Consider the following 25137-nt stretch of genomic DNA (forward strand, 5'->3'; position numbering starts at 1 on the left):
ACTCATTCATTTCTCTTTTTCTCTTAGAGGGGGGAAGGGAGAGAGACGAAGAGGGAGAGAAACATTGATCGGTTGCCTCCTGTACCCACCCCACCCAGGGACCAAATGTGCCACCTAGGCACATGCCCTGACCCGGAATCTAACTGGTGACCTTTTGCTTTGCGGGACTGAGCCACACTGGTTGGGGCTACTGATTCATTTCTTTTGCAAAGGTTTTCTACTGTCGACTCTTGCCAGACACTGGCCAGGTCCTGGGAATGCAGTCGTGAAGATCATAGCTCGCTATACAAGTGTGGGCAGGCAGGGCGGGTGGGAGCTGGGACAGAAGATAAACACAAATGTCACAGGGAAAATAGAAAACAACATATGTCACGGGGGTAATGAAAAGGATACGATCTGATGGTGGCAACTGGGTGCTCACCTAGATTTCATGGTCTGGGGACAGATGACATTTCAGCTGATAGCGGAGGGATGTAGTCTCAGGGGAGGTGGTTCTCAGTGGTGGGAACAGCAAGTACGAGTCCACCATGCAGGAAGGCCTTGGGGTGCGTGATGGGTGAAGGAGACCGGAGGCAGCGTGTCCCAGAGGAGACGGTGCTCGGACCACTCGGGGGCAGGGCCCTGGAGGCTAGGGAAGGGGCAGGGCTTTTCTCTTCTGCGCAGCTAGAAGCCTCCAGACGGCTTTGAACAGGGGAGTGGTGAGCCTCACTCACACTTCACAGAGACTGGCTCCCCGCTGAGGAGGGTCCAGGTGAGAGGCAATGATGAAGGAGCCTGGCTGTGGCCTGGGCAGGGGGAGGGGGGGCAGACCTGTCGAGCCCTGGTCTGGTTTAAGAGGGTTTGGAGGCTGGATAATGGGACTCCGGAGTGGCAGTGGTTGTGGACTGAGGGACAGCAATGTCCCCAGGTTTTGTGCAATGAACAAGCAAATGTCACTCACATTCCCCCTCCTCGGCCCTCTCGGGACATTTGTGAGCTCACTAAGGGGCTAATGCAGACCCGGTGGGGCCCGAAATGGGTGAGTGGCTCAATCGTGCCCCTGTGTGTTTTAGCGGCTGCCATTTTATAAGGACATGATCCCTGGGGCAAACGGAAGAGAAGGCCTTTGGAAGCCTCGAGAGCTGAGCATGGGAACAGCAGGTCCGGCCAGCCCTGGGGACCCACCTTCTCCGCAGGGCGCCAGGCTCCTTATGACAGAGTGTGAGCCCCACAGCGCCATCCTGCCCGGAGCAAGCCCTTGATGAGGGGCTGCGGGCCTCAAACATGGGCCACGTCACTGAGCATCCCTTGCTGCATGGGCTGTGTTGGTGCCACGCTGGTCCTCACTGTCACCACTGATTTGGGCCCTGGGGTATCGGATGCTCATTATTCGTGGGAGGCAGGGTTTCTGTCCTGTTGTCTTTGAGACACTGGCCTGGTCTGCGAGCCGGGGGACCTGGGGGTTGCGGCTGGCTCTGGCTCCCCCACAGGCCAGGTGCTGGTCACTCAACCTCTCCAAGCACCATGTTCTTGTCTGCAAATGCAGCTGGGATTCCGTCCCCCGAAGGTGGTCGTGAGCACAGACACTGCTGGTGCTGGCCTCGCCCAGTGCCTGGTGCCTCCTGCTCTCTCTCGGCAACACCATTTTCTTGAGTACGTCTCTTACCCAAGCTGGTCTCAGCTCCCCTTCCCTAAAATGGGCTGGTTCTTCCCTGAGTTCCGCTCCAGACTGAGCACCTCGCCCTGTGAGCACAGCTCTTGTCCCTGGGCTTGAGTGTCTGGCCTTGTAAGAATTTTAATAGTTTCTGGCTTTCTTTTAAAAAGTGATTTTATTTATTTTTCAAGTACTGACTCTCCCTTTCCCAATTCAGTAAGTAGAATTGTTTGTCTTCCATTTATTTGCCTGAATTCAGCAAATGAAGGATTACAGATTTATGTGGACTTTAATTTGCTCAATAAACCTTTATCCGTTGATTTATTGACCAAACTTTGGCCAAGAGTTTGTGCCGTGACAGGTCCTGGGTTAGAGATGAGCTGTCCACAGCCCTGCCCTTGGGGAATCTGAGCCTCGGACGCCAGTGGCCTCGCCTGAGAGCCTTAAAAACGACAGATGCCCCAGGTTGCCCCAGAGGGAGGTGATCCTTGTGGAGATCGAGGTTGGGACTCGGCTGCAACCTGAGACATGGGGTGGGAAGGGATTGGTGTCAAAAAAGAGGAACAGGTGAGATGCAGCAGGACTTGGGGCCACAGGGCCTGTGAGACTTATGAGTGACTGAGGAACCGCCCATGTCGCCAGGGGTGCTGGGAAGTCCCTGGGCTTGGGTCCTGCCCTCCCGGACTCTGGGGTGGTGTGAGGCGTCTGGACTCAACGCTGAGCTGGAACCAAGCAAACACGCACACATCCACGCCCACCCTGTGCTTCCTGGGCGCTCGCTTTCTTGTACTGATTTTAACTGAGGTAAAAGTCACCGTCTTAACCATTTTTAGTATAAGTGCAGCAGTTTACCATATTCACAGTGTTATCTGACCATCACTACGACCCAATTCCAGATCATTTTCGTCATCTCCCCAAAAGGAGCCCTATCCCTCCCAACCTGCCTCTGCGGATTCGCTCCTCTGGACGTGTAACATATACCTGGGTGTTCTTTGGCAGTCTGAGCCTCAGTTCCCTCGTCCCTAGTGGGGACAGGGCCTCCTTCCTCAGTAGTGAGAGGCGGAACTCAGACGGAGTGTGCAGAGTGGACCACTGCCCAGCACAGGCAGGTGCTCAGGGGGTGTGGCCCCCATAAAGGAAGGGGACCCTGCAGGATGGTGGGAGGTGGCGGCGAGGTCCTTGCTGAAAGGACTAGCCTGTTGCACTGGGACTGAGGGCTGGTTCCGGCACCAGTAACTTTACGTGGACCTCGCAGGGCCGTTGGGAGGGTCAGATTGGTTCACAGGTGACAGAACAGTTCCGGCCCCGGGCGATCACCTGCCAGAGTCAGCTACTTCATGATGTTATAGAATCCATCTAGGACGTCCCCCCGGGTCCAGGACAAAGCCGTCCGCCTGACCTGTTAAGTGTCTGATCCGATCCCTAAGGACGGGGACTGTGGATTCATCTGTGTCTCCAGAGACAGCTCACAGCTTGACATGTGGAAGGTGCTCACTAGTGTTTGAAGAAATGGGTGCGTGTGATCAGACGAGGCAGACAGAGAGACACTTTCCGGGATCAACGGGGAGGGAGGAGGCCGACGTTTTTTAAGAGGCTGCCATTTGCCGGGGAGCACCTGGGACCATACCTGAGAGTAGGCTCCTCCAGAAATGGGCACGCAGACAAGGGTCCCTGCGCAGGTGGCTGCTCGGAGATGGCAAAGGGTGGTGGGCAGCAGAGGGTGAGGTATCAAGCCAGTTACCACTGTGGGCGCTGGAGGGAGCCTGGTGTCCATGGGGAGCTCTGGGAAATGTCACAGCACCTGAGAGTGACTCACCTGAGGACCGAAGGGGCTGAGGGCGGGGGGTGCAGTCGACTTCCCCAGGCAGAGATGCAACACTGGCAGCTAGAAGCTGAGCCGGCGAGCCCGGAAAGGACACTGGTGCCATTGGCTACAGGCAGTCACCTTCCTCCACGGGGTTGGCCACAGGTGCTCTCACCCCTGCTCAGACCCGGGCGGGCCTGCTCCCTCTAGCCAGGAGCCCCCGCCTCCCTCCCACTCAGGATGCAGATCAGTGGTCCAGCGAGTGTTTCCCTGTTGGAGGGATGTCTCATTCATCCGTCTCAGGAGCAGTAAGTCACTCACGGTCGTTGACTCATTCGACAGATCTGGCTAGGGCTCTCCACCGTGGCCACAGACGGAGGATGAGGCCATGGGTGAGACAGGGTGAGCCTGCAGGGAAGGTTCTTGGGGAAGATTGGGGTTCTGCCTTTTCTCACGTGGAGTCTGGGAGGCCTGCAGGTGATGGGGGAGGCAGCACGCACAGGAAGGGCACCAAGAGGCCAGGCAGCGGCCGGGAGGACTGTGTTGGGCCCAGGACAGGTGTCCTGCCAGAGTCACAGCTGAGTTGGGGGGGACGGTTCTCAGGGGAAGGCTGGGCATGGAGTTGGGGAAGGGACTGTGATCCGGCAGAAGGGGCGGCAGGGGCTCAGGGTTGGAAGCCATGGACAGCCTGTCCATGCCAGGGTTCAAGTGCGTGGGAGGCGTGGGGGCTGAGGGCAGGGTCGGGGTGGGGAGTAGGGTGCAGCCTGCCTGACGGCGCACAGGGGATCTTGGGGGGACAGTGGGGAGCTGGCTGTGGAGCTCCCATCTAAGCTGCCTTCAGATGGCCCTGACTGGGGGAGGGGAAGCAGCAGGAGACCAAAGGCAGCAGGAAGAAGGTGGTGGTCTCGGGGAGAGACAGTGGCCTGGGCCAGGCCGTGGCTGTGGGCAAGGGTTAGGGCTAGGGTTCCTTTCTAAGGAACATCTCTTTCTAGGACAGTGCCGCGATGTTGGCCCGGTTTGTTCCCCATCAGGTTATGGGGACCTGATTTATGCTGCCTCTCATCCCGTCCCTCTAAGTACAGTTAGGTTGCAAATGGGGACAGTGACTGCTAGTCCTGCAGCATGGGCCCTCCTTCCCTTTAGCAAGACTGGCCTCGACCTGTACATCCCATCCAGGTTGCCCTTTGACCTTTGGCTGCTAGAGAAGAAACCCAGTAAAGGTTCAGTGTCTTGGACCAGCCTGGGTGGGAAGTTTCCACACCGTGGCGTTCACACGAGGCTCTCTGCTGGTGACACCACATCCTCCTTCTGGGGCAGTCCTCCTCCTCCAGGAAGGCCTCCGTCCTCAAGGCCCGGAGGGTAGGGTCACAAACAGGTTGTTCTAGGGGCTTCTTGGGGCTGCAACTCCCCTCCACCAGGAGAATTGCTGGGCTTAAGAACTTTTAAATTCCAATTATTCTAGAAATGCAAAGTTTCCCTGAGCACCCAGTAAATCCCTTCAAACTGGCTCTCTTTCTCCTTCCCCTCCCCTCCCTTTCAAGCCCTCTTCCTCCTACTCCAAGTTCATACTTCTCCAAGTTCAGATGGCGCCCCCACACACACCATGCGGAGGCAGTGTCCCGCCCTTCTTCACTCCGACTTTTGCCTTACCTGGGGTTCTCAGTCACGAGTGGAGACACCCCCAGTGGACATTTGGAAATGTGGGGGGGTCACATTTTAGGTCATTGGCACAGTGACTGGGGGGCAGGGCGGGTGAGTGCTCCTGGCATTTAGCAGACAGGGGCAGGGACAACAAACGTCATACAAAGGACAGTTCTCCACAGAGAAGTCCCTCCCCATAGCACAACAGAGAACCCACTAAGAAACTGCTCAGCCACCAAGCCTTGTTTCACGTTCTGGCCTGGAGTCCCAAGGAGAGTTGATTGCTTCCGTTTTGGGGGGCCTCGGCGGCCGTAGACTACCATGGGTGACAGTTGCTGTCTCTGTAGATGATCCTGTGTCACTCTTGTTAGGAAGTGTGGAGCCAATTCACATTCTTTCATCAGCCACTCACTGAACACCTGGCCTGCCGCCGAGAGGCACAAACATGCGAGACCTGGTCCAGGTCCTCGGGGGGTCAGTGGTTGTATCACGGAATGACTGCCGTGGTCCCTGATGGGCACCAAGGACTACCTGGCAGGCCCTGGAAGGCACACTGTGCATCCGCTTTTCCCTACACACAGCCTGTGGAGTGGCTCCTGGTCATTAAATTTGCACATGCTGATTGGACCCCAGGATGTCAGTCATGCCTGTGTGGACTTTCCCATTGGCCAGAGGACAGAGCTCTGCGCCCATCACCAGGGCTGTTGTTCTACTCTATCCTTTGAATGCTGATATGTGCTTTGAACTTTTACTCAGACTCCTGTAGCCAGGTGCTTGTGTTAGGCTGTGTCTTTACAGACTTCATTTTCTTTTAAATTTTTCATTTGTCACCCAGTCTTAGACCTGGTGCCCTCAAGGCAAAGCGTGGGGCAGGGGTTCAGGTGCCCACTATTGCTGGAGGGGCGGTCTCAGGAGGAGGCCCAGGGAACGGGCAGGGTGTGGTGTGGGCTGGGATGTAGCTTCAGCGGAGCCCACTGGCAGATGCAGAGAGTGGGCGGCTCCGAGAGGAAGCCTTGAGGCAGGGGGGCAGCCTTCTACAGCCATATCAGTGAGCCATCAGGCACTGGCTGTCCCGGTGACCTGGGGGACCCGCTCCACCAAGCTAGATACTGCACAGAGTGCTCCAAATTTCTTGGCCCAGACATGGCAGAATCCATTGCTCTAAAGACCTACCAAATTTTATCTCATTGCTTTTGAGATTTTTAAATGTTTCTCGCAGTCTCTCCCCATTTTGTTCCTTCCATTTTCCCTTTTCCCCATTTCCACTGACCATGTGCACCCAGCAAAACCAAGCCCAGTGGCCGAAGCACCCAGCTCTCCTCCAAGAGACTCTACACAGAGGAGGCTCGGGCCCCAGAACCCTAAACCTCAGCCTGGGAACAAAGCTTCACCCCAGTCTGGAACCCTGCATTTTTTTCATGGGCAGAAATACACAAAGGGCTTTCATCTCTGAGAACATTCTGGGCTCTGTAACCAGCAAAGCAGTCTATCTCCTTATTCAACTCCAGGAGCTTTCTGTGGGCCACTTAAAGCCCCGTGGGATTAATGGCTCTGATGTTTCCACCAAATTCCCGGGGAGACTACAGGCGTGCGAGCAGGAGACGGCAGTGGCCAGACGTTCTTAAACGCTGCTGTCTCTGAGGTACAGCCATTAGCAAGACCACTAATTCCTCTTTTGCTTCCTTTTTTAATGCACTTCCCACAACTTGCCTGCTTTGCCCTTGGAAGTTACCCACTGGTTCTGGAAGTCCGGTCGCTGCCAGAAAGGTTCTAGATTCTTCCCTACAAGGATTTGAACCTGCATGGCCAACATGGGGAGTGGACAGCATAGTAAAAAAGAAATTGGGTTTCAGTCTACAGTTGGTAAGAAGCCTTTGAAGGGAACTGAACAGGAGTGTAACATGACGCGGTTGGCATTTTACGAGGCACCTCCGGCGGCAGTGCAGAGAGCGGGTGGGGGAGGGATCGAGCAGTTCGGAGCCTGTTTTGGAGGACGCAGGTGAGGGCAGAAGGGGCCAGGATGGCCGGTCCAAGGATGTGCTGTAGGATTGCATGGAGGGAGGGATGAGGGAGGGGGTTCTCAGAAAAGACCCCCACATTTCTAAATTGCACAGCTGGGCGAACGGAAGACAGGAGGGGAGGAGTCCAAGAGGGGAAGAGGAAGAGTTCAGATTTGGGCACAAAAAGTCTGAGCTGGCCTGCAGACCAGCTGTGCGGAGACACTGAGTCACCACCGAATGAATGGGTCTGGAGCTTGAGGGGGTGCTGGCGCTACAGCATCCGGCTGTTGGCATCCGGCTGGCGTATGAAGCCGGATCCATCTGGCGTGGGACCAGATATATCTCTTTGGGAAAGAGTATGGATAGAGATGGGGGCCAGGAAGCGAGGCTGCAGGACCTTCCCCCACCTCCGCCCACCCCGGGGTGAGAGGCCACGGCAGGCAGGAGAGGCCACCTGCAGCCCAGGACCTACGGACCCTGTACTTTTCCATGACAACTTCCTTTCCTTTTTTGTCAGGGATTAAAACTGATCCCTGACTGGCACCACTGCCTGGGTCACTGCCTGTCCTGTAGAAGTTCAGGGAGGGCAGTTGGATTAGATGCTACGCAAATGGGCCATGGTCTCCCAGGTGACACCCAGTGTTTGAAGAGACAAAAGAAAGTGCCCTGGCTGGTGTGGCTCAGTGGATTGAGTGTGGGCTTCAAATTAAAGGGTCGCTGGTTCAATGCCAGCCAGGGCACATGCCTAGGTTGCAAGCCAGGTCCCCAATGGGAGCCACATGAGAGGCAACCACACATTGATGTTTCTCTCCCTCTCTGGGTCCTTCCCTTCCCTGCTCTCTAAAAAATAAATAAATAAATAAATTTAAAAAGACAAAGAAAGAAACAATAAATGCTTAAGAAAGACACTTCACATTTTAAAAAATTCTGATCTGTTTATTCTCTTTTTTAAAATCAGCATCTTGTTCTGCTATTAAGGGAAAGTGTCCTCAGAGTGAAGCCCCTCACAATGACGAGGGGACTGTGAGGCAGTATGAGGCTGGGGAGGAGAGGAAAGGGGACAGAAGGTGACTGTGGGTGTCTGAAAGGACCTGGGTGGGGAAAGGGCAGAGTGACCTGGAGGCACTGGGGTGAGCGCCTGTTCTCTGGGGTGCACACCTCTCCCGGACGTCCTCAGTACGTGCCCGCTCCTCATCCCTGCTGCGGGCCGGCTGGGGAACGAGGGCAGGTGGAAAGATACTGAGCTGGCATCCAGGTGGGTTTGGGGCAGGCGCCCCTCACGCCCAGTTCGCCACAGCTCCTTCCAAAAGGCATGCAAGGAAAGCCCAGGTCCCTTCCCGGGAACTTGGGCCAGCTGCGCCTAAGAAGTCGGGTGCTTTGGACTTCAGAGAAGCGCTTAGGTGTGTGCCGTGCATGATGTCGCCCTGCCTGCCGGGCACTTCAGCACCTGATACAGTTTCTGCCGTGAAAAATGTGGCTGTCCCCTGAAGCAATGGATCCAGACCATAGAGAACCCACTTCCCGGAAGCTCAGGTTTTAGTACCAGATTGGTTTTGGCACCAAACTTATGTTTTGGATTTGGAAATGACAGGCAAAGAGTGGAGATCCTGCACTTGAAAAACAGCTTCTCCCGAACTGGTTAGGTAGACTGTGGTGCATCCACACAGAGGCACTAGGTTCAGCTGAGAGGGGGCGGGGCGGAGGGGGAGGAGGGAGAAGAAAGAAAAGCAGCTCCGTCCACACCGGTGTGAGGGCAGGGCCGAGACATGCAAAGTGGAACACACGTTGTATCTCAGAAATGACAGCAGCTGCGGTGTGTGTGTGCAATGCCGTCCCGATCTGTCTGGGCTGCTGTCGTGGACTGGACCAGGTGGCTTATAAACAGCAGACATTTATTTCTCCAAGTTCTGGGGCCTGGAAGTTCAAGAGCAAGGCTCTGGCAGATTTGGTGTCTGGCGAGGTCCCCTTTCCCGGCTCATAGAAAGTGCCTTCTTGCTGTGTCCTCACATGGCGGAGGCAGCGACAGGTCTCTCTGAAGTCCCTTTTATGGGGGCACCAATCCCTTTCTCAAGGGCTTCACCCACCTGACCTAATGACCCCAAAGACACCACCTCCTAGACCATCACGTTGGGGTTCAGGATCCAGCCTACGAACACTTGGTCCGTAACAGGTGCGCTCACTTGGATTGTATGTAAATGCCCACGGCCCTTCTGTCTCAGAGGAAACATTGAGAACCGGCTGCCTCTGGAGAGAGGAGCCGAGTACCTGGCCTAACCCTCAGGCCTCCTTTTGCTCTTCCTGACCAGCTCCTGGATGTCTCAAGGACCTTCAGGGTTAGCGATTATATTTGGTATCAGGAGATTCCCTACAGCTGGGGAAGGTCAATGTCACAAGAGCTTTTAGGAGTTCACCTCCTCCCCAGGTGAGGGGCTGAGGCAGAGTGTGCAGGGCCTGGCCCCAGGCCTCGGCTACATGGCGTTTGTTTCTGGCAACTCCGCTCTCCAAAGCAGCTGCATACGGCTGGTCCCCGAAGTCACCCTGTCTGTATGAGGCAGTCCTCGCCTCCCAGGCTTCATTAATGTCCCTGTCAAAGGAAGGTGATGGGACAGTTGATAATGGTGACCTTTGTGGCCAGCTGTCACGAACAATAAAGAACAGGTGGCAGTGGCTGGGTCCCCGACATGCTCCATGTCCCCCGGATTTTGGAACGGTGTGTCCAGGGGAGCTCGTGGCTGTAAGAGTTAAAAGGGGAGAATTTATCCTGAATGTGATATACAAATGTGATATGTCCCTGCTGTCTTTCTTGCTGAGAATTTTATTCCCTTTTCCATCCCTCCTGGCATCCGGGGTGGGCATGAAGCAGACCCCAAACCCCCAGGTCCTGCCCCTGTATCACAAACTCTTCCACTGAGTAAGTCTCATCCTCTACCCTCAAGAGGAATAAATAAAGGGCTGGAGAAGGCAGGGCATGTTGCTGGAGACGGTCTGCATGGAAACCACTGGTCAAGATCAATGGCATCCTCAGGCGGTGTTAAATCTGTTCTTCCAGCTGGACCACGGCCTCCTGCTGCTAAAACCCACTGACTCTGCTCTTTGCCTGATTTATAATAGAACGTGGAGGAAAGAATGTCCTGGAACCCTGACCCTGCCATGGCCTGCTCCTACCTGAGCTTGTCCTCACTCCTGTCAGTGGGGACAGTGACACCCATGTCTCCTAATGGATCAGGAGACTTAAATCAGATGATTTCAACGAGCACACATCCCATGGGGCTTAACAAATGCTCAGCAAAGGAGACTAATGTTATTATCATTGTTTTTTAGTAAATGTATTACATTTTTAATGTAAAGCTATTTCTCCATAAAATTTTTGGAAACCTTGGACACTGACTCATCTGCCAGAGGATGACAAATCAGAACTGCTAGAGAAAGCTCAGAAACAGCCTGGCAGGCCAGACAAGACTTTTGGCATTTCGCGTGAACGTAGGCATTCGTGGCGAAGACTTTGCGTAGATGGTAGTTGTAGAATCTTTGTACAGTGGGGTTTGGCATCCCGTACTGAGACTCGGAGCTGCTCTGCCCAGAACAGGTCACTGAAGCCCCGCCCCGTGGTGCCTTCCATTTATCCGGGAAGTCCTATTCGGGGGGGTGCGGGGGTGGGGGTACCGGCACACTGTAGTCACGCAAGTGTCTGTGTCCGGTGGCCTTGAGAAGAGTCTCTATTGTCGGGCCTTCCGCCTGGGAAAGATGACGAAGTTCTGCCAGGCGGGTCGGGGAGGGATGTCCCTTGGTTTGTGTCCCTTTCTCCACCAGAGAAAAACAAGGCAGCCATGAGCAGCGCCTGCTCCTAGCTCCCAAGTCTCTGTGTCACCCTTGCCAGCAGTCAGAGAAGGCCAAAGGCCACCGTTTCCTGGAAAAGATGTTGGCCTGTCCCCTGCCCCTCCGGAGAGTGAATGGGTTCCTTGTTGTCAGATGGAGAATGAACTGGGCTGTGGGAGGCAAAGGCGCATTGTCTCCTGCATTGGCAGAGAGAATCGTGGATGCCTTGGAAGATAATGCATTCGCCTCTCAGACATGGTTACGGCCAATTCCGCTGGGTGGCCTCTGAGTAGCCAGGGGTCACCGTGGAGGCAACTGGCTTGGAATCTTAGGTTCCAGCTGGAAGGCCATCAAGCTTAGCTCCTTCCATTGGCTGGGATTGGTGTGGTGCGCCAGGGGAGGCCAAGGCAGGTCTGTGCCGTTAGCCGCACCAGTGCAGGAGGCCTCTGTCTCTGTACCTCGTGTAGGAGCCAGGGAAGGGCTTGGAGATCTTCCAGCCCCCGGCTTTCAGCCGGGAGATTTTGTTCCCCAGCGGACATTTGGTCATCACAGCTGGGAGAGGGGTGCTCCTGGCATCTAGTGGGTAGAGGCTGAGGAGGCACAGGACAGCCCCCCACAGCAAAGGATGATCCAGCCCAAAACATCAACAGTGCCAAGGCTGAGGAGCCCTGCTCTAGGCCAAGGTCACGACTCCCATTGGCAGGTGGGCATTTGAGGTCCGGATTGATGAAGTGCTTGCACATGTTCAGAGGGTTTCCAATGCAGTGGCAGCAGCCAGGGTGTATGGCCTTGACCTTTAGACTGAGCTGCTTGTCCAGAGACAGAATGGAGTTCCCAGGCAGGAGCTGGTTGCCACGGCTCAGCATGCCCATTCTTCAGACAGAAGTTGTCCATGGATAGTAGCCGCGGGGCTCTCGTGGGCCATTTCACGGCTGTGGCTCCACGGCCCATCACGGAGGGTGGAGCCACAGAGCAGCCTTCTGCACTGTTATTATCTCGAAGGCAAAGTGGCCACTTTTTAGGTCACAAGTATCAACTAAGAAAGCCGTGTGGCTATTAAAAGAGCGAGTATGCACACCAGGGATGGGCCTTAGAAATGCCCCGGCTCCGCAGAGACCCGAATGGTTGGTCCCCCCGCTGCCCTCCCTGTCCTGGACGGCCCGACAGCAGCTTGTAGCTCAGAAGCTCCTCCTCCCTTCGAGTGCCTCTGGGATTGGCCTCTGTGGCCCTCGGGAGCCCTTGGCTTCCCTACCCGTAAAATGGTGCAGATAATTCTTGCCCTGTGTCTCTTGGGGTTGGGGAGGGATACGTGCTGTCCAGCACGGGAGCTGTCAGCTGCGTAGGCTGCGGAGCCCTGAAAATACGGCCGGTGCCACTGAGGAACTGAATTGTTCATTCGGTTTTCATTTGAGTATTTTAAACGTAAGTGGTCCCACATGGCTGGCGGCTCGGTGTCAGAGGCCGTCTCGGGCCATCAGTGTGGGGTGGGCAGGTTGGTGGGTTTTCTTCTCGGCACCGTGGTTTGGCCCTAGAGCCACACACATTTCAGGTGTTTTCCTTTTTTGTTTTTAACAAACCGAGCAGCTGTGATCTTTCTCAGCTGTGTCACCATCCCTTTGTGGTCACAACCTGGGCGACAGCCATTCTTAGCCTAACTCAACAGGGACCCTGTACCCGGGACTCGGGCTCGGGCCAGAGAGCCAGCACGGGGCAGCCCAGGACGGCAGTGTCGGAACGTGGAAGGCCACACGCATCTCGTGGGGGTGTAACTCCGCCTCCTTAGAAGGCAGCCCAGGGTCCTCCAGCACCTGGGTGACCTCCTGTCTGAGGTGCCTGGCGTGGAACCCGGCCTCAGAGCTGGAGACGGGATTTTTCAAGGACGTGTTCCTGGGGGGGACAAGAAAGGAGAGGAAGCTAGTGAGAGTGTAGTAACCTCAGGCCCAATCCTGCGAAGACCCGACCTCAATGTGCTCCGGAGGGGACTCCAGGTTAGTCTCGCTGCACAGTGTCCCCAGCAGGCGGCAGGGGCTGGCTCTCTCGCCTGGTACCTGTCGTCCCTGGTTGACAATGCTCCAGGTTGTAGGGGAGTGAATTCTCTCCTCTTGGGGCTTGGGTGCCCTGGCACCCCTAGGATGCTCTTGCAAAGAAAGGCTGTGGGTGCCCTGGAGAGTCAGATGGAGCTGCGCGTCCCTGCGCCCCGGCGCAGGTGGGGAGCAGCTTCCACCTGTCACCTGCACCTTCATAGCCACCCCGGGGTAGGTGGCTATAGCAACTGAGGTCTGAATACCCGACAAGCAAAAGGACCCCAGGATATGCCCAGAGGGGCCTGGGGAAGGGAGGAGGGCCAGTGGCTCTCTTGTGGGCTTGAAACCACCGGAGGAGGAAAGGGACTGAGCTGCCGACCCTGAGGGTGAGCCTTTCGCCACATGAGGAGCCAGAGCCTTGGAACGTGGCTTCAAAGTGGTGGCTGTCCCTGCCTTTAAGTCAGCCCACTGCATTTAAGGGACACTTAGAGAGTGGGGGCAGTTCCTGTGGATGTCGGTCCTAAGTCGACCCAAATCCTGTAGCCTAATCGAGGGCCCTAGACCTGCCTTCGAATGACTGTTACTGCCACAACCCCATCCTGCACTGGCTGTCCCCGAAGCAGGGCCACAGGACCAGAGCTCCCCTACAACCTCCCCGTCAGTGTCGTCACCCATCGGCACGTGAGGGGCTTGTCATGTCGGCAACTATGTGGGGGTCACTGGGCCAGTGCGGTGTGGCTCAGGTGGGGTCCATGCTCAGTCCACCTGTCCTCTGTGCTTCTGCTGTCTCACCACATGGTCACTGTTAAAGACCCCGGGGGACAGCGTCCTGTGCCCCTCGCCTAGAGACCTCCCACCGGGGCGTCGGTGTGACTTTTGGAGTAAAGGGCCATTCTAAAAATAAAATGGAAACAGTAGAATGTTCACTGCAAAGTAAAAACTTGGGATATAGTGGCAGGTACCTCAGACTACTCACTTAAATCCATCTAAGAATCTCAGCTGAAGACCACCCTCGTTTTTCTGGAAGAGGCCAGAAAGTAAATAAATACTTCAGGTTTTGTGGGTCATACAGTCTCCACTGTGGGCATTGAACCTGGCTAACGTAGTCAGAAAGCATCCGTGACCCTATGTAAACACTGAGGTGTGTCTGCATTCCATGCGTTCCAATAAAACTTTATTTACAAAGAGAGGTGGTGGGCTGAATTTGGCCTTCGGGCCAGAGTTTGTCAACCACGAGGCTGAGTGGATCCTGAACCCCTTCTCAAAATGATCACAGCTGTTTGGACGGAGCGGGTTCTACCTGACAGGGTGTTCACGGGTCCCGGCCCATCGTCTGTGAGGTACCCGCTGAAGGGCAGAGAGCGCCCTTCTCTGCCGAGTGTCGGGCAGGTGCGAGGGCTCTGCTGGCCCTGTAACACGAGGGCCATGTTCCTGTCCCCCAGCCTCAAGCCTATCACAAGCAAGGATGAGCCCACCAGTCTCAGGCCAGTCACGTCGGCTCCTGTGTTTGTGTCACAGCTCTCTGCTCTGCACCGAAAGCAGGGGCCCAGTTCCATGGCTCGGTGAGGCAGGCGTCACAGCAGGCATTTACGTAGTGATCGCTGAACCCGTGTGCATTCCCAGCAGCTGGGGGGCCCCCCGAGGGCAGGGGCCTTGTCCCTTTTGCTAATCGTCATGTCTCCAGAGCCTGGCACAGCACCTGGCATAGGGTGGACTCTTAACAGATATGTGTTGAGTGAGTGGATGGATTAGCACTTGAATGGTGGGTGAGGAGTCAGGGCAATGGGGCGGGCTCATGTGGTCACCCAGAGCTTTCCCGAAGTGGCACCCTCTCGCCACTTCTCGACAGCTCTGCACCGTTCCAAAGCGGGCAAGCTGGGACCTCTGGGCAGCAGGGCATCCTGGGTGGGAGCAGAAGGCTCAGCAGAGCTGGGGCGGGTCCCCAGGGCAAGGAACAGAGACCAGGCGGAGTGCAGCATGTCCTGGCCTGAAGGAGCCTCACAAAGACAGCTGCTCCGTGGCGAACAAGGGGAGATGTGTTCTGCAGTCGCCACCAGAAGCAGAATCAGTGACGACAGGCAGCAGCCTGCTGGGCTCGCCTTCTGCCCCGACCTCCACCCAGACCTCTCCCCCGTATCGGGAAGAGCCGTGGCTGCCCCCACCCTGGAGACTTAAACCCAATTCATAAATTTTCTTTCCTAATTAGGCACAGGAATAATGGAGATGATTATTAATAATGGATAGCTTCTTTAATGCCCCCTTTAGGAGCCGAGCCCGAGAACAGCGTCCTTGATGATAAGCATCCATGCTGCCACCACACTGGGCTCCATGCCCAGGACACCAGGCAGAAATAAATAAACCAGAGGGTTGAGTGTCCCGTGGAGCTCGGGCACCAGACTGGGAGTCACAGATGGAAGGGCCCGGAGCCCCTGCAGCAGGGAGGTCCCAGGCACCAGCCAGAGGGACAGAGAGGCTGCCTCTGCCTTCGTCCCTTCCCTTGCGAGCCCAGGCAAACCCAGGTGGGGCCTTCCCGCAGGTGGGCTCCCGCCCTCCCCAATCCTGTCCAGCTCAACCTAAACACGGCTTCCTGCACCGGCCTCCCAGGGGCTCGTGGCGACTGCTTGCTGCGTGTGCTCTGTGATTGGGCATCTCGTTCGGTCCTGCGCCAGCCACTGGAGGAGGTTCCATGGCTTTTTCCCCCCTCACAGTGGAAGGAGCCGAGGTTAAATCTGAATGATTAAATGGTTTTCCCAGGGTCAGAATCTGGAATTTAACTCCAGGTCCTGACTCAAAGCCTGAGAGGATGACCCATGTGCAGAACTGGGGGCAGAGCCCCAGGGAGGAGGGGCCTGGTGACAGTGACACCTGGGAGGAACCAGCGCAGGCCTGGCATTGGGAGAAGTGGGAGAGAGGAGAGGAAGGGCAGGTGGAGCTGGCTCGGAGGGCGCAGCCACAGTATCTGCCTCTGGTGGCCTAGCTGTGGAGCGGGGGGTGTGCCAACTCCCGGCTGGGGCCTGAGTCTGGGAAGGGGAGGGCGGGTCTCGGAGGCCGCAGCTTCCTGATGGATGCACAGCACAGGGTCTGGGTGTGTGAGGGATGCTTCACATGCAGGGTAGTTGCTGAGAAGAGGCCAAGGGCAGGAGTTATGTTAGGGGGCCGGCAGTGAGGGGGGGACCAGGGGCCCCGGACAGCTGTCCCTGTGAAGCCAGCAAGGTGTCCAGCCTGGTTGGCCTTGTGGGTCGGGCCCCTCTGGATCCCTGAGACAACCAACCTGTTGCCAGAGATTGGCCAAGGCCTGTGCACTTCCATGGTCCAACAGTTTCCTTCCCCAGTGGATCGGACGCCCAGCCACAGCAACCCCCGCAGTCCCGCTGGCATGCAGCGGGGGCTCCAGCCAGGCTGGGGAGGTGGCGTGAGACCTCTAGGAAGATGGCAGGACAGGGCTGGGCAGGACACAGGCGTCCCCAGAGCGTACCAAGCACGGCCCTGCCTTCCCAGCGCACTGCTTAACCCCAGCCCTGGTGGAAGGCCAGGAAACCCCATTTAGACCTCAACCTGCATCCCTCCTGCAGAGCAGAGAGGGGTGCCCCTTAACTTTGGAAAAGGCAGGCACCCCTCCCCATCTCCCTACACCCTCTGGAGCTCAGCCCCTTGTCTTTCTGTTCACTGTGGGCTGGGAATCCGAGCCTTCTGCCTGCTGTGATTGGGCCACCAGGAATGTCCTGCTATGGGAACTCTGGTCAAGGGGAGGCATTGGGAAGACTTTTGAAAGGGGGGTGGGGGGGTCTCTGTGCCATACCGGAAGCCTGAGCCAATTCCCATAGGCAAAGGGGTGGAGCCCCTCCCCCAGGCTGATACACAGAAGCTCACTGTTTTCACCTGTTTGGTTCCAAAGGCAAGGACTTCTTTCTCTCTAGAAAAAAGGCTCGTTCTGGAGGCTTGCATGAAGCTCCACGTCTGACTCTGCCACACACTCTGGCACCTTCAGGGTAGGAAAGGCGTGAGTGGCCCCACACCGGAGCTGGCCCGCATGGGAGGGTGGACGCCCTGGCACAGGCCTCCTCGAGGGGGCCCTGTGCCCGCGAATGGACAGCAGTGGGCCTGAGTCAGCCCTTGTGTGGAGACAATGGGCTCTGTGTGGGGGTGGGGCTTGGGGGAGGAGGCTGTGGGCCCTGCTCCAAACACCACCTCCTCCTCAGTGGACCCCGGGGCTGGGGACCCCAAGGCAGTGAAAGGGGGTACTCAGCCCAGAAGGAGCCTCTGAGGACGCCTGTCTGCGGGGTACTTGGAGGCGGTGCGGGAAGCAGGGCTGAGATGGGAGGCCCCTGGTCTCTCCTCCCCTCCTGGGAGCCTCAGCATCCTTTTTAGTCCAGAGTCAGTGAGACAGCTTCTGCCACCAACGACTGGTCCAGCAGAGGTCCTGGACCCCTCACTGTTCTCGTGGGCCCGATAAAACCGACAGGTGCTTCAGGCGAACTGGCCGAGGCAGGGCGAGCGCTCTCAGGCTCGGAAATGCCCCCATGCTCTCCGGCGTGCCCCAAGGCTGAGCGCCCCAAGGCTGAGCGCCCCAAGGCTGAGTGCCCCAGGGCTCGGGCTCCCAGGCGTGTGGCAGTTTCCTCACGACCCTTCACGTGGGCTGCAGAGTGTGGTACCAAAAGGGACCTCACACACCATGAGGGCCAACTGAGCCCTGAGGCTGTCCCCTGGACAGGGGCTATGCAACCCCCTCCACTTCTGCTGCCAGTGGCCAGCGCAGTGCCTGGGACACTGTCGTGGTGGGGACCAGGCAGGGTCGTGAGGCCCCCAGGGGACTTCTGACTTCAGTTTCCCACAGTGAAGGGTGGATGTGTCCTCTGCCATTTGGGAAGTGTGTCCCGACATCATCCCCTTGAAGGAGACTGGTCTGTACAGCTCTGGGGCCCTCGAGGAGCCCCCTGGGCCAAACTGTCAGTGCCTGTGACCCGTCTGGTGGGCTGGGCACTGGGCTTCGAGAGGCAGGAAGCCAAGTGGTGCCTTCAAGCCCCACTGATTAAGTGCCCCATCCACTGCCCACTCGGCTCCGGGGCATCAGTCAGGAAACTGGCCAGATGTCCTGGGCACGGGTCACCAAAGACTCTGAAAGGTAGGAGAGAGGTGTGATGATGCCCCAGAGACCCTTGACATGGCCGAGGTGGCGCCTGCCGTATCTGGCCCTGGGGCTATGCTCAAGAAACGGGGAACCGTGCATGCAGGCGCTGGCCCCTGAAGGTGGCCGGGCACGGGGTCACGGGGCCGAGCCTTGGATAAAGCTATGGCTTCCATCCCACAGTGGCACGTGATAGTAAAACAAAGAACCTGGCCGTCACTCCCCTCTTGTAGGAACCGTTGAAAGAAATCCTGCAAAACTGAGGTTGTTTTCACCTCATTCATTGTTCCTTTGATCCATTCATTGTCCCCTCCTGTTAGTCAGACCTCCGTGTGCACAGCCGGCCCTGATGGGGAGGAGGAAGTGGCAGGTTCCCGGGCCACCCACGAATATGCGCTGAGTTGGCTGTGCGTACTGTCTCAAAGCAGACCTGCGTTCCAATCCCGACAGGCACTTGGCCCCTCGGCCTCCCCCTCCCCACTTCCCAAAGGGGATAAAAACAGGCTGTTCCATGGAGGTCCCAGCTCACGGTGGCCGCCACTCCCGGCACCTCCCGTCTTCTTGTTTGATAGTCACAACAAGCCCACGAGGAATGTAGGGAAGATTTTCTCGCCAAAAGTGGCTGGGGGACCTGCCTGACCCACACGGCTCCTTCATGACACTAGACGGCTGGTGAGTCCACGAGGCCCCCCAGAAATCTCCTTGGTTAGCTCAGCCTTCTTGATGACCACTCAGAGGGGTACATCTGAAGCTGCACCCCCTCCACCCACCCCCAATGCTTTCTTTCTAGAGACTTCCACAAAGTGTCGGGGCCCTGACATCTTCTCCCCCAGCACTTGCCAGGGGCAGTAATGATACATCCGTTGATGGACTCAAGTGTGGCTGTCCTCGGCTGTCCTCTTCACCGCCTGGACTCTCGGCCCCATCTCCCAGACTTCCCCAGTGGCGGCCCAGCCCATCTGGGAACTCTCCAGGCGGTAGCTAGACACCCCAAGAGCTCGCCTCTTTGTTCTTTGTCCCTGAGGGATCTCTGCCTTTGTTGCCTTGACGTCCACCGTTTTGTAAGCCATTGTTTTATATACTTGGTATATTTTTTGCATGTTTTGAGGGGGGGCGTCAAATGTATCCTCGGTTACTTCATCTCTGCAGGAAGCTCTTACTGATGCATCTTTCTGTTGAAAAGAAAGCAGTTCCTTTGATAAATTGAAACTGAGCCCAGGTAGTTCTAAATCAGCCTGGGGTTGCTGGTCCAGAGTCTTTACAGGTGACAGGAGTGGTTAATGAATACAGCAGACAAAGCCTCGCTGGGTCCCAGGAGAGGGAGTGCGGCGAACCCTGACACATCATGGCAGCTCCAGCCTCTGTTGTGTTTGCAAAATCTTGGCAGGGGGCGAGGGAGAGTGACATTGGTGGAGGGGACCAAGCTTGGGTGGCCTCAGGTGTGGGACCTCACACTCTGGCTGCCCCCCCATTCTGCTGACCACCTGCCTCTCACAGGCTCCTCCCTCCCCTGGGAACCTTAGCACTTTGTGGCTTCCTCTCCTCAGCCACGAATGACCTTCACCTTGCCCATGAGCACATCTCTTCTCCTCTTGGAGACTGATGGCTCCTTGAGCAAGGCCATCGGGTCGCAGCCAGCTCTGCAGTGTCCCGTGGGCAGCTGGCAGCACACCTGGTAAGAGCAGTTTACGTGGAATCCATCTTTGCAGCCTCAGCTCCCGGCACAGTGCCAGGCCCAGAGGATGCTCAGTGCATTTTTGGTGGATGAATGAATACGTCAATGAGCTCCTTCACGAAGCTGTCTTCTAGAATATGACCCATCAGTCTGTCCCCATAGGATAAGCTGTCTTACTGTATCTGGAAAGAAGTGCTGGCCACGCCCAGTGGGAAGGACTTCTAGACCCGGGCAGACTTAGCCTGCTGCCTGAAGATCTGGGTCCCACCCTGCCCCCGGGACAGCTACTTGATCCTAAACTCAAGTTTGTGTTCCCTTTTGGAAATGACACCTCCCAGGCTTCTTTCAGCTCCAACATCCTCTGGTCCTTGCCAACCAGTGACTCACGCAAGGGTAGGTAAGGATGCCTTCTTTGAACCCAACAGCTGCTTTCTTGGCAAAATCTAAGAGGTGTGAGTAGGACTAAGTTTCACCAGATATCTCCCTCTTTTCCTATCTGTTAGCATTTTCACCTCGGGTGACTGCCCCACACGGCGGTGAGTGTGCACTGCTGAGCACTCGAGGGGGCCCTGTGCAGAAAGACCCTCTCAGACAAGTCCCCTCTTTCGATACTAACTGTATTTGAGAAAAGTAAGCCAAAAGGAGAGTCCCACCTCCCTGAGAGCAACTGTAAAGAAAAGAGGCTCTCAGAAGTTCAGTGTCAAGTTCCAGGTGAGGTGTAGAACCAGCCTTTCTTTGTGGAGTTGGAATTTCTCACTGGGCACCCTGGGGGCGTTTTTCAAGGGGTAATTCTGCCTCATGTGGGACTTTCCAGGCTGTGGTGGTCATTCATACTCGTAGTTTTGCCAGCCTCATTGTAGCCACGAACACAGCCCCCACCCCATATTTCCGGGGGCCCAGTGGAGCGGGTATGCCCCTGGCTGAGACCACACAGTAGATGTTTTCCCGACCATGGGAGTGTTGGGTGACAGGTGGACCATGGGCAGGCTGGTGGGAGGGTCCCTGTGGGCTGCAGCCCTGAGCTGCCCCAGCCTGGGGTAGCATGGACAGGAACCAAGATTTTTAACCTTTGCAGTGAAAATAAGGAGGCAGACCCGTTGGGGTTCGGCCCACGTGCCTGGTCGTACCTCTGGCTCTCCACAGCGACCTCCTTTCTGGGATCTGCTATAATGTACCCTGTGTGGGCTCAGCCAAGCCAGGGACACCCCAATGTGAGGAATCGAGGAAAGGATTTTTTTTTTAGCCATAGAACGCCCTGAAGAAGTTAATCGGGGGGAAATGAGAATCTTTCTGAATACCCTTTCCCTTATTTTAGAGTTTATTCCTATTTCGAATTCTGTACCCTGCAGTCATTTCAGTGCTGGGTTTTCTGAAGGATATCACCCTGGCTGAGAACATCCATGTTGTTTGGTGACATCCTTGTCCCAGCCATTTATCGGGAAGCATTTCTGAGTGTGCATGGTCTCTCTGAGGAGCTGAAGGCCAACCCCCCCCCCCCCGCACCTTGCATTTGCTAACAGGGTTTTAACCCTGGTTTCCTGGGGAGCCTACAATGGCTCCCTGGATCTCCCCACCCAGCTGCGAGGGTGCCAACACGATAGCAGTTCTGGGACCCGTAACCACTCCCTTCTTTCCATTTTGTCTTACTCCGGATGGGAGTACAAGAGGGCAAGTGATTGGGAGAAACAGCGTGGCAGTTCCCTAGAGAAGTAATCACGCAAACCCCGTGAGAGAAGCCCTAGATGTTTATTGAAGAAAATATGAAAATGTGTGTGCCAAAACTGATATGTGGATGTCCATAGCAACTCTGTTCATAGAAGCCCAAACCCGGAAACAGCCTAGGTGCCCATCAAGAGGTGAGCGGATCCATAAATTGTGGTTTACTCCCGTAACGAAGTACTATTTGGCGACAGAAAAGGAAGAGCCACTGAAAAATGCAACAACGTGGACAAATCTCAAACCCACTCTGCTAAATCAAGAAAGAAGAAATACACACCACACAGTTTCATTTCCACAGAAAGCAGAAGAGTGGCCAGTTGCCCCAGGGTGGGGATGGACTAGGAAGAGGCCCCGGGAACCTTGCTGGGGCTGGTGGAGATGTTGTGTGTCATGAGGGAAGTGCTGCTGACCCCGGGGTTCCCACTTGTCACAGCTGATCGGACCACATGCTTCAGATGGGTGCGATTCACCGCACTGAATGACCTTGATCACAATGACGATAACAAAGCCCTCCACGGTGGCCTTTGGGAAATCAGTCACTTAGCCCCCACGTACCAGTGTGCTCCTCACAGTGCCTATTATTATTAAGTGGACGCAGAGTCTGGGGCATGGTTGATACTTTTGCATGTAGTCACGTCCTGAAGACCTGCCCATAGTCGCTAATAATGTCTGCATGTTGGTCCATCCACCATGCCCCTTCCCTCCCTTCCTTAACCCCTCTTCCCTCCTTCACTCTCACCTCTCCCTCATTCTTCTTCTTCTTCTTTTCCTCCTCTCCTCCCCCTCCTTCTCCTTCTCCCCCCGCCATCATTTTTTTTTTTTTGCAACTCCTGGTGCTTCTTCCCAGGTGTGCCAGGGTCTTCCAGGGCCTTTCTCAGAGGAGAGTGAACCAGCTTCCTTTCAAGCCCGTCCATGCCTGAGCTGAGGGTCCACCCCACACAGCCTGTGCCGAGGGGGAGGACAGCTCACCCCAAGGACCTCATGGACTGAGTAATGACAAGGGGGCTCTGTAGCCAGTACCAGATGTTTTGTTAATGACAGACCTTTCCAAATTCCGGGCACCACATACAAGCTGAGACAGCTGCAGACCCCTCCACATGGGCAAATCCCAGAAAGGAGACAGCTTGCCCCTCACAAGAAATTAGCTTAAGAACTGATGTTGATGAACTTCCCTTTCTCTCCTTCCTCCCCAGGGTCCCCCACGAGCCCTGCTTCCCACCCCCACCTTCAGAGGGAGCGGGTTTAATGCCTCAGCTGAGAGAATGAGATGTTCTGTTATTTTTCATGGGAAATTAAACCTGACCCTGCTGTCAGTTAGCTCATGCCAAGGGAGGATAGATGGCCCCGGGCAGGCGCGGTGCTTAACCCCTGCTGGGAGCATGCTGCCCTGGCCCCAGGCCAGCCTGATGATGTCACCTGCTGCCTGCTGGAGTGGGGGTGGGGACGGTAGCACAGGTCAGAGGGCCTGGGCCATGGATGGCAGTGAGGCCACCCTGGATGTCCCCACGATGGTCCACCTCCGATGCAGCCAGGACCAGCTCACGCAGGGGAGACTCAGGCTGCTCTTGTCTCTTGCAGCTCCCAACTCTACCTCGTGCCCCCCGGAGGAGAGCTGGTGGTCGGGGCTGGTGACCATCATCGCGGTATGTTGTGCCTCCCTGCTGTTTCTCACTGTGCTTGTCATCATTTGTTACAAAGCCATAAAAAGGTGAGTGTCTACTGGCTTTGAGCCCTGAGGGGGCCCCAGCTGGGCTTGGCCTCCTTCACCCACCCCCACTGTATTTTTCTCATTATGAAAAGTGTTAAGCATTTAAGAAGTAGGAAGACTATACCATGAACTCGCATCTACCTTCACCCTGATTCAACAGTTATCAAGGTTTGGCTACTATTTGCTGTATTGCTTTCCTTTTCCTTTTAGCTTTTTGTTGGCTGAAATATTTTCAAGCCCATCTCAGACCTTACACCCCCATCATTTCTAGGGTGTTCAGTTCAGGGAGCATGTGATGAGCACCAATTACAAGGCAGGGCCAGTGATGCAGAAAATGACCCCCCCAGCCCCCATCACTGCAGGCCCCACCATCGGGGGCTCACTCAAAGCCTCAGAGGCGGGAAGCATTGCTTGCAGGGCTGGTAGTGGAGCCACTAGGGGGAGGCACCGTGCTGGTTTGGACTAGAGACTGGGCTCTACAGTCAGACCTAAATTCAGACTCTACTTCCAGCTGTGTTGCCAGGAGGAAACCCATTGACCTCTCTGGCCCTCAGGGTCCTTATCTGTGAAATGGGTGGAAAGACTAATGACTTCATACTGTTCTGGGGGGTGGTGAGCTGCCTGCTGCAAATAGTATGCACAAAATGTGTGTTCCTGCCTGGTATACAGTAAGCACTTAGCAAGTGCAGCAGCTTCTGTTTATTTCAAGAGGTGCAGACAGAGGAAGATGGATGACAGAGGAGAGAAAGGTGCGTCTGGGGAGAAGAGAGAGGTTGAGATGCCTCGGAGGTTTGCAGTGAGCGTGACACTCAAATTGGGTTTTGAAGGATGAATAGGAGCGTTCTAGAGGGGTCATGAGTGACCCAAACAGCAAAGTGTCTTCCAGAAACACTGTCATTTCTGTAACTGCCATCTCGGTTACCTTTCAAAAGGCGGTCTGAGGCACCCTCCCCTAGTTGCCTTGGGCTTTGCTGCACAGTGAGGCAGTTCTTGGGGTCTGGGGTCAGTTCACTCTGATCGGGATGTCACCTCATCTGTCTGAGAGGCTGCTGGGGTGGGACGAGGATTTTAGGACACACAGCCAGGGAGGTGCTCCAGGCGCCTGGGGTGGGGCCGGAGGGAGCCGTGTGCCAGACAGGGCGGTGTTGGCCCCACCAGGCAGAGCAGCTGGCTGGGGACTCAGTGGGTCCTGGGGGCCAGGGAAGGGTTTTGAGAAAGAGTGTGCAAGACCCACCTGGGGCACCGCCAGGGCGTGGGGCATAAGTCCTGTCAAGGGCCCTGCCCGGGTTCTTCCAAAAGTCACTTCTGCCTCCCTCTCTGCCCCAAACCTCTGAAGTTACTTGCTGCTTCAACGGGAGGAGGGGATGGGGAACAAACATCAGTCTCTGGCGGGCAGTGCCAGCCTGCTGAGGCATGCTGGACTAGACTTCGGGGGGGTGTGGGGGCGCCACCCTCCCCTCCGCCCTGAACAACCCCAGAGGACTCCTGTCTGCCCTGGCTTCTTCGACAGGCTCTAAGCTCTTGGTTCCAGAGCTGGTCGGCCTGTCCTGCCCTGGAAAGACAGAACTCACCCCAGGTGGCTCAGTGGATCCCTTCCAGGGGCTGTGGGCGGGGCTCCCTGGGGTGTGGGCGGGACTCGAGAATATAGGGCCACCGTGGGAGCTGTGAGCATGCCTGGGACAAGGGTAAGGGGAGGTGCCACGGGGAACCTGGACAGCCAAGAGACCCCTGAGAGAGGCCCGTCCGCATGAGCCGAGGTTGGAACTGCCAGGGATGCAGCCCCCACATGGGAATGTATGCGGAGGCAATGCCCCGACCTCTCTCCAGGCACTCCGGTCACCTCACAGCGACTCCCTTCTGCAAACCCAGGGGACCCCAGGTGCGCAGTCGTCAGCATCAGCATCAGCATCCAGGGGCACAGGTTGGACGGGGTGGTAAATGGAGACTGCACCTCAGTCCGTTCTCTGCCCCAACACCATGATCTGCGTCCTC

The 25137-nt window shown here is 56.3% G+C and overlaps 1 protein-coding gene across 1 annotated transcript in view; it reads left to right on the forward strand.

Moving 5' to 3' along the window:
- The window catches only part of PRIMA1 (proline rich membrane anchor 1), a 47917-nt gene that overhangs the window by 14195 nt on the left and 8585 nt on the right, over positions 1 to 25137 (forward strand). The window contains exon 4 of the mRNA XM_037130414.2: positions 23016 to 23145. Within this exon, the coding sequence (XP_036986309.2) occupies positions 23016 to 23145 (130 nt within the window). The remainder of the gene's footprint in view (positions 1 to 23015; positions 23146 to 25137) is intronic.

This window comes from Artibeus jamaicensis, unplaced genomic scaffold, assembly GCF_021234435.1.
Source record: "Artibeus jamaicensis isolate MK-2021 breed Jamaican fruit bat unplaced genomic scaffold, CSHL_Jam_final contig_444, whole genome shotgun sequence".
Classification (NCBI taxonomy): domain Eukaryota; kingdom Metazoa; phylum Chordata; class Mammalia; order Chiroptera; family Phyllostomidae; genus Artibeus; species Artibeus jamaicensis.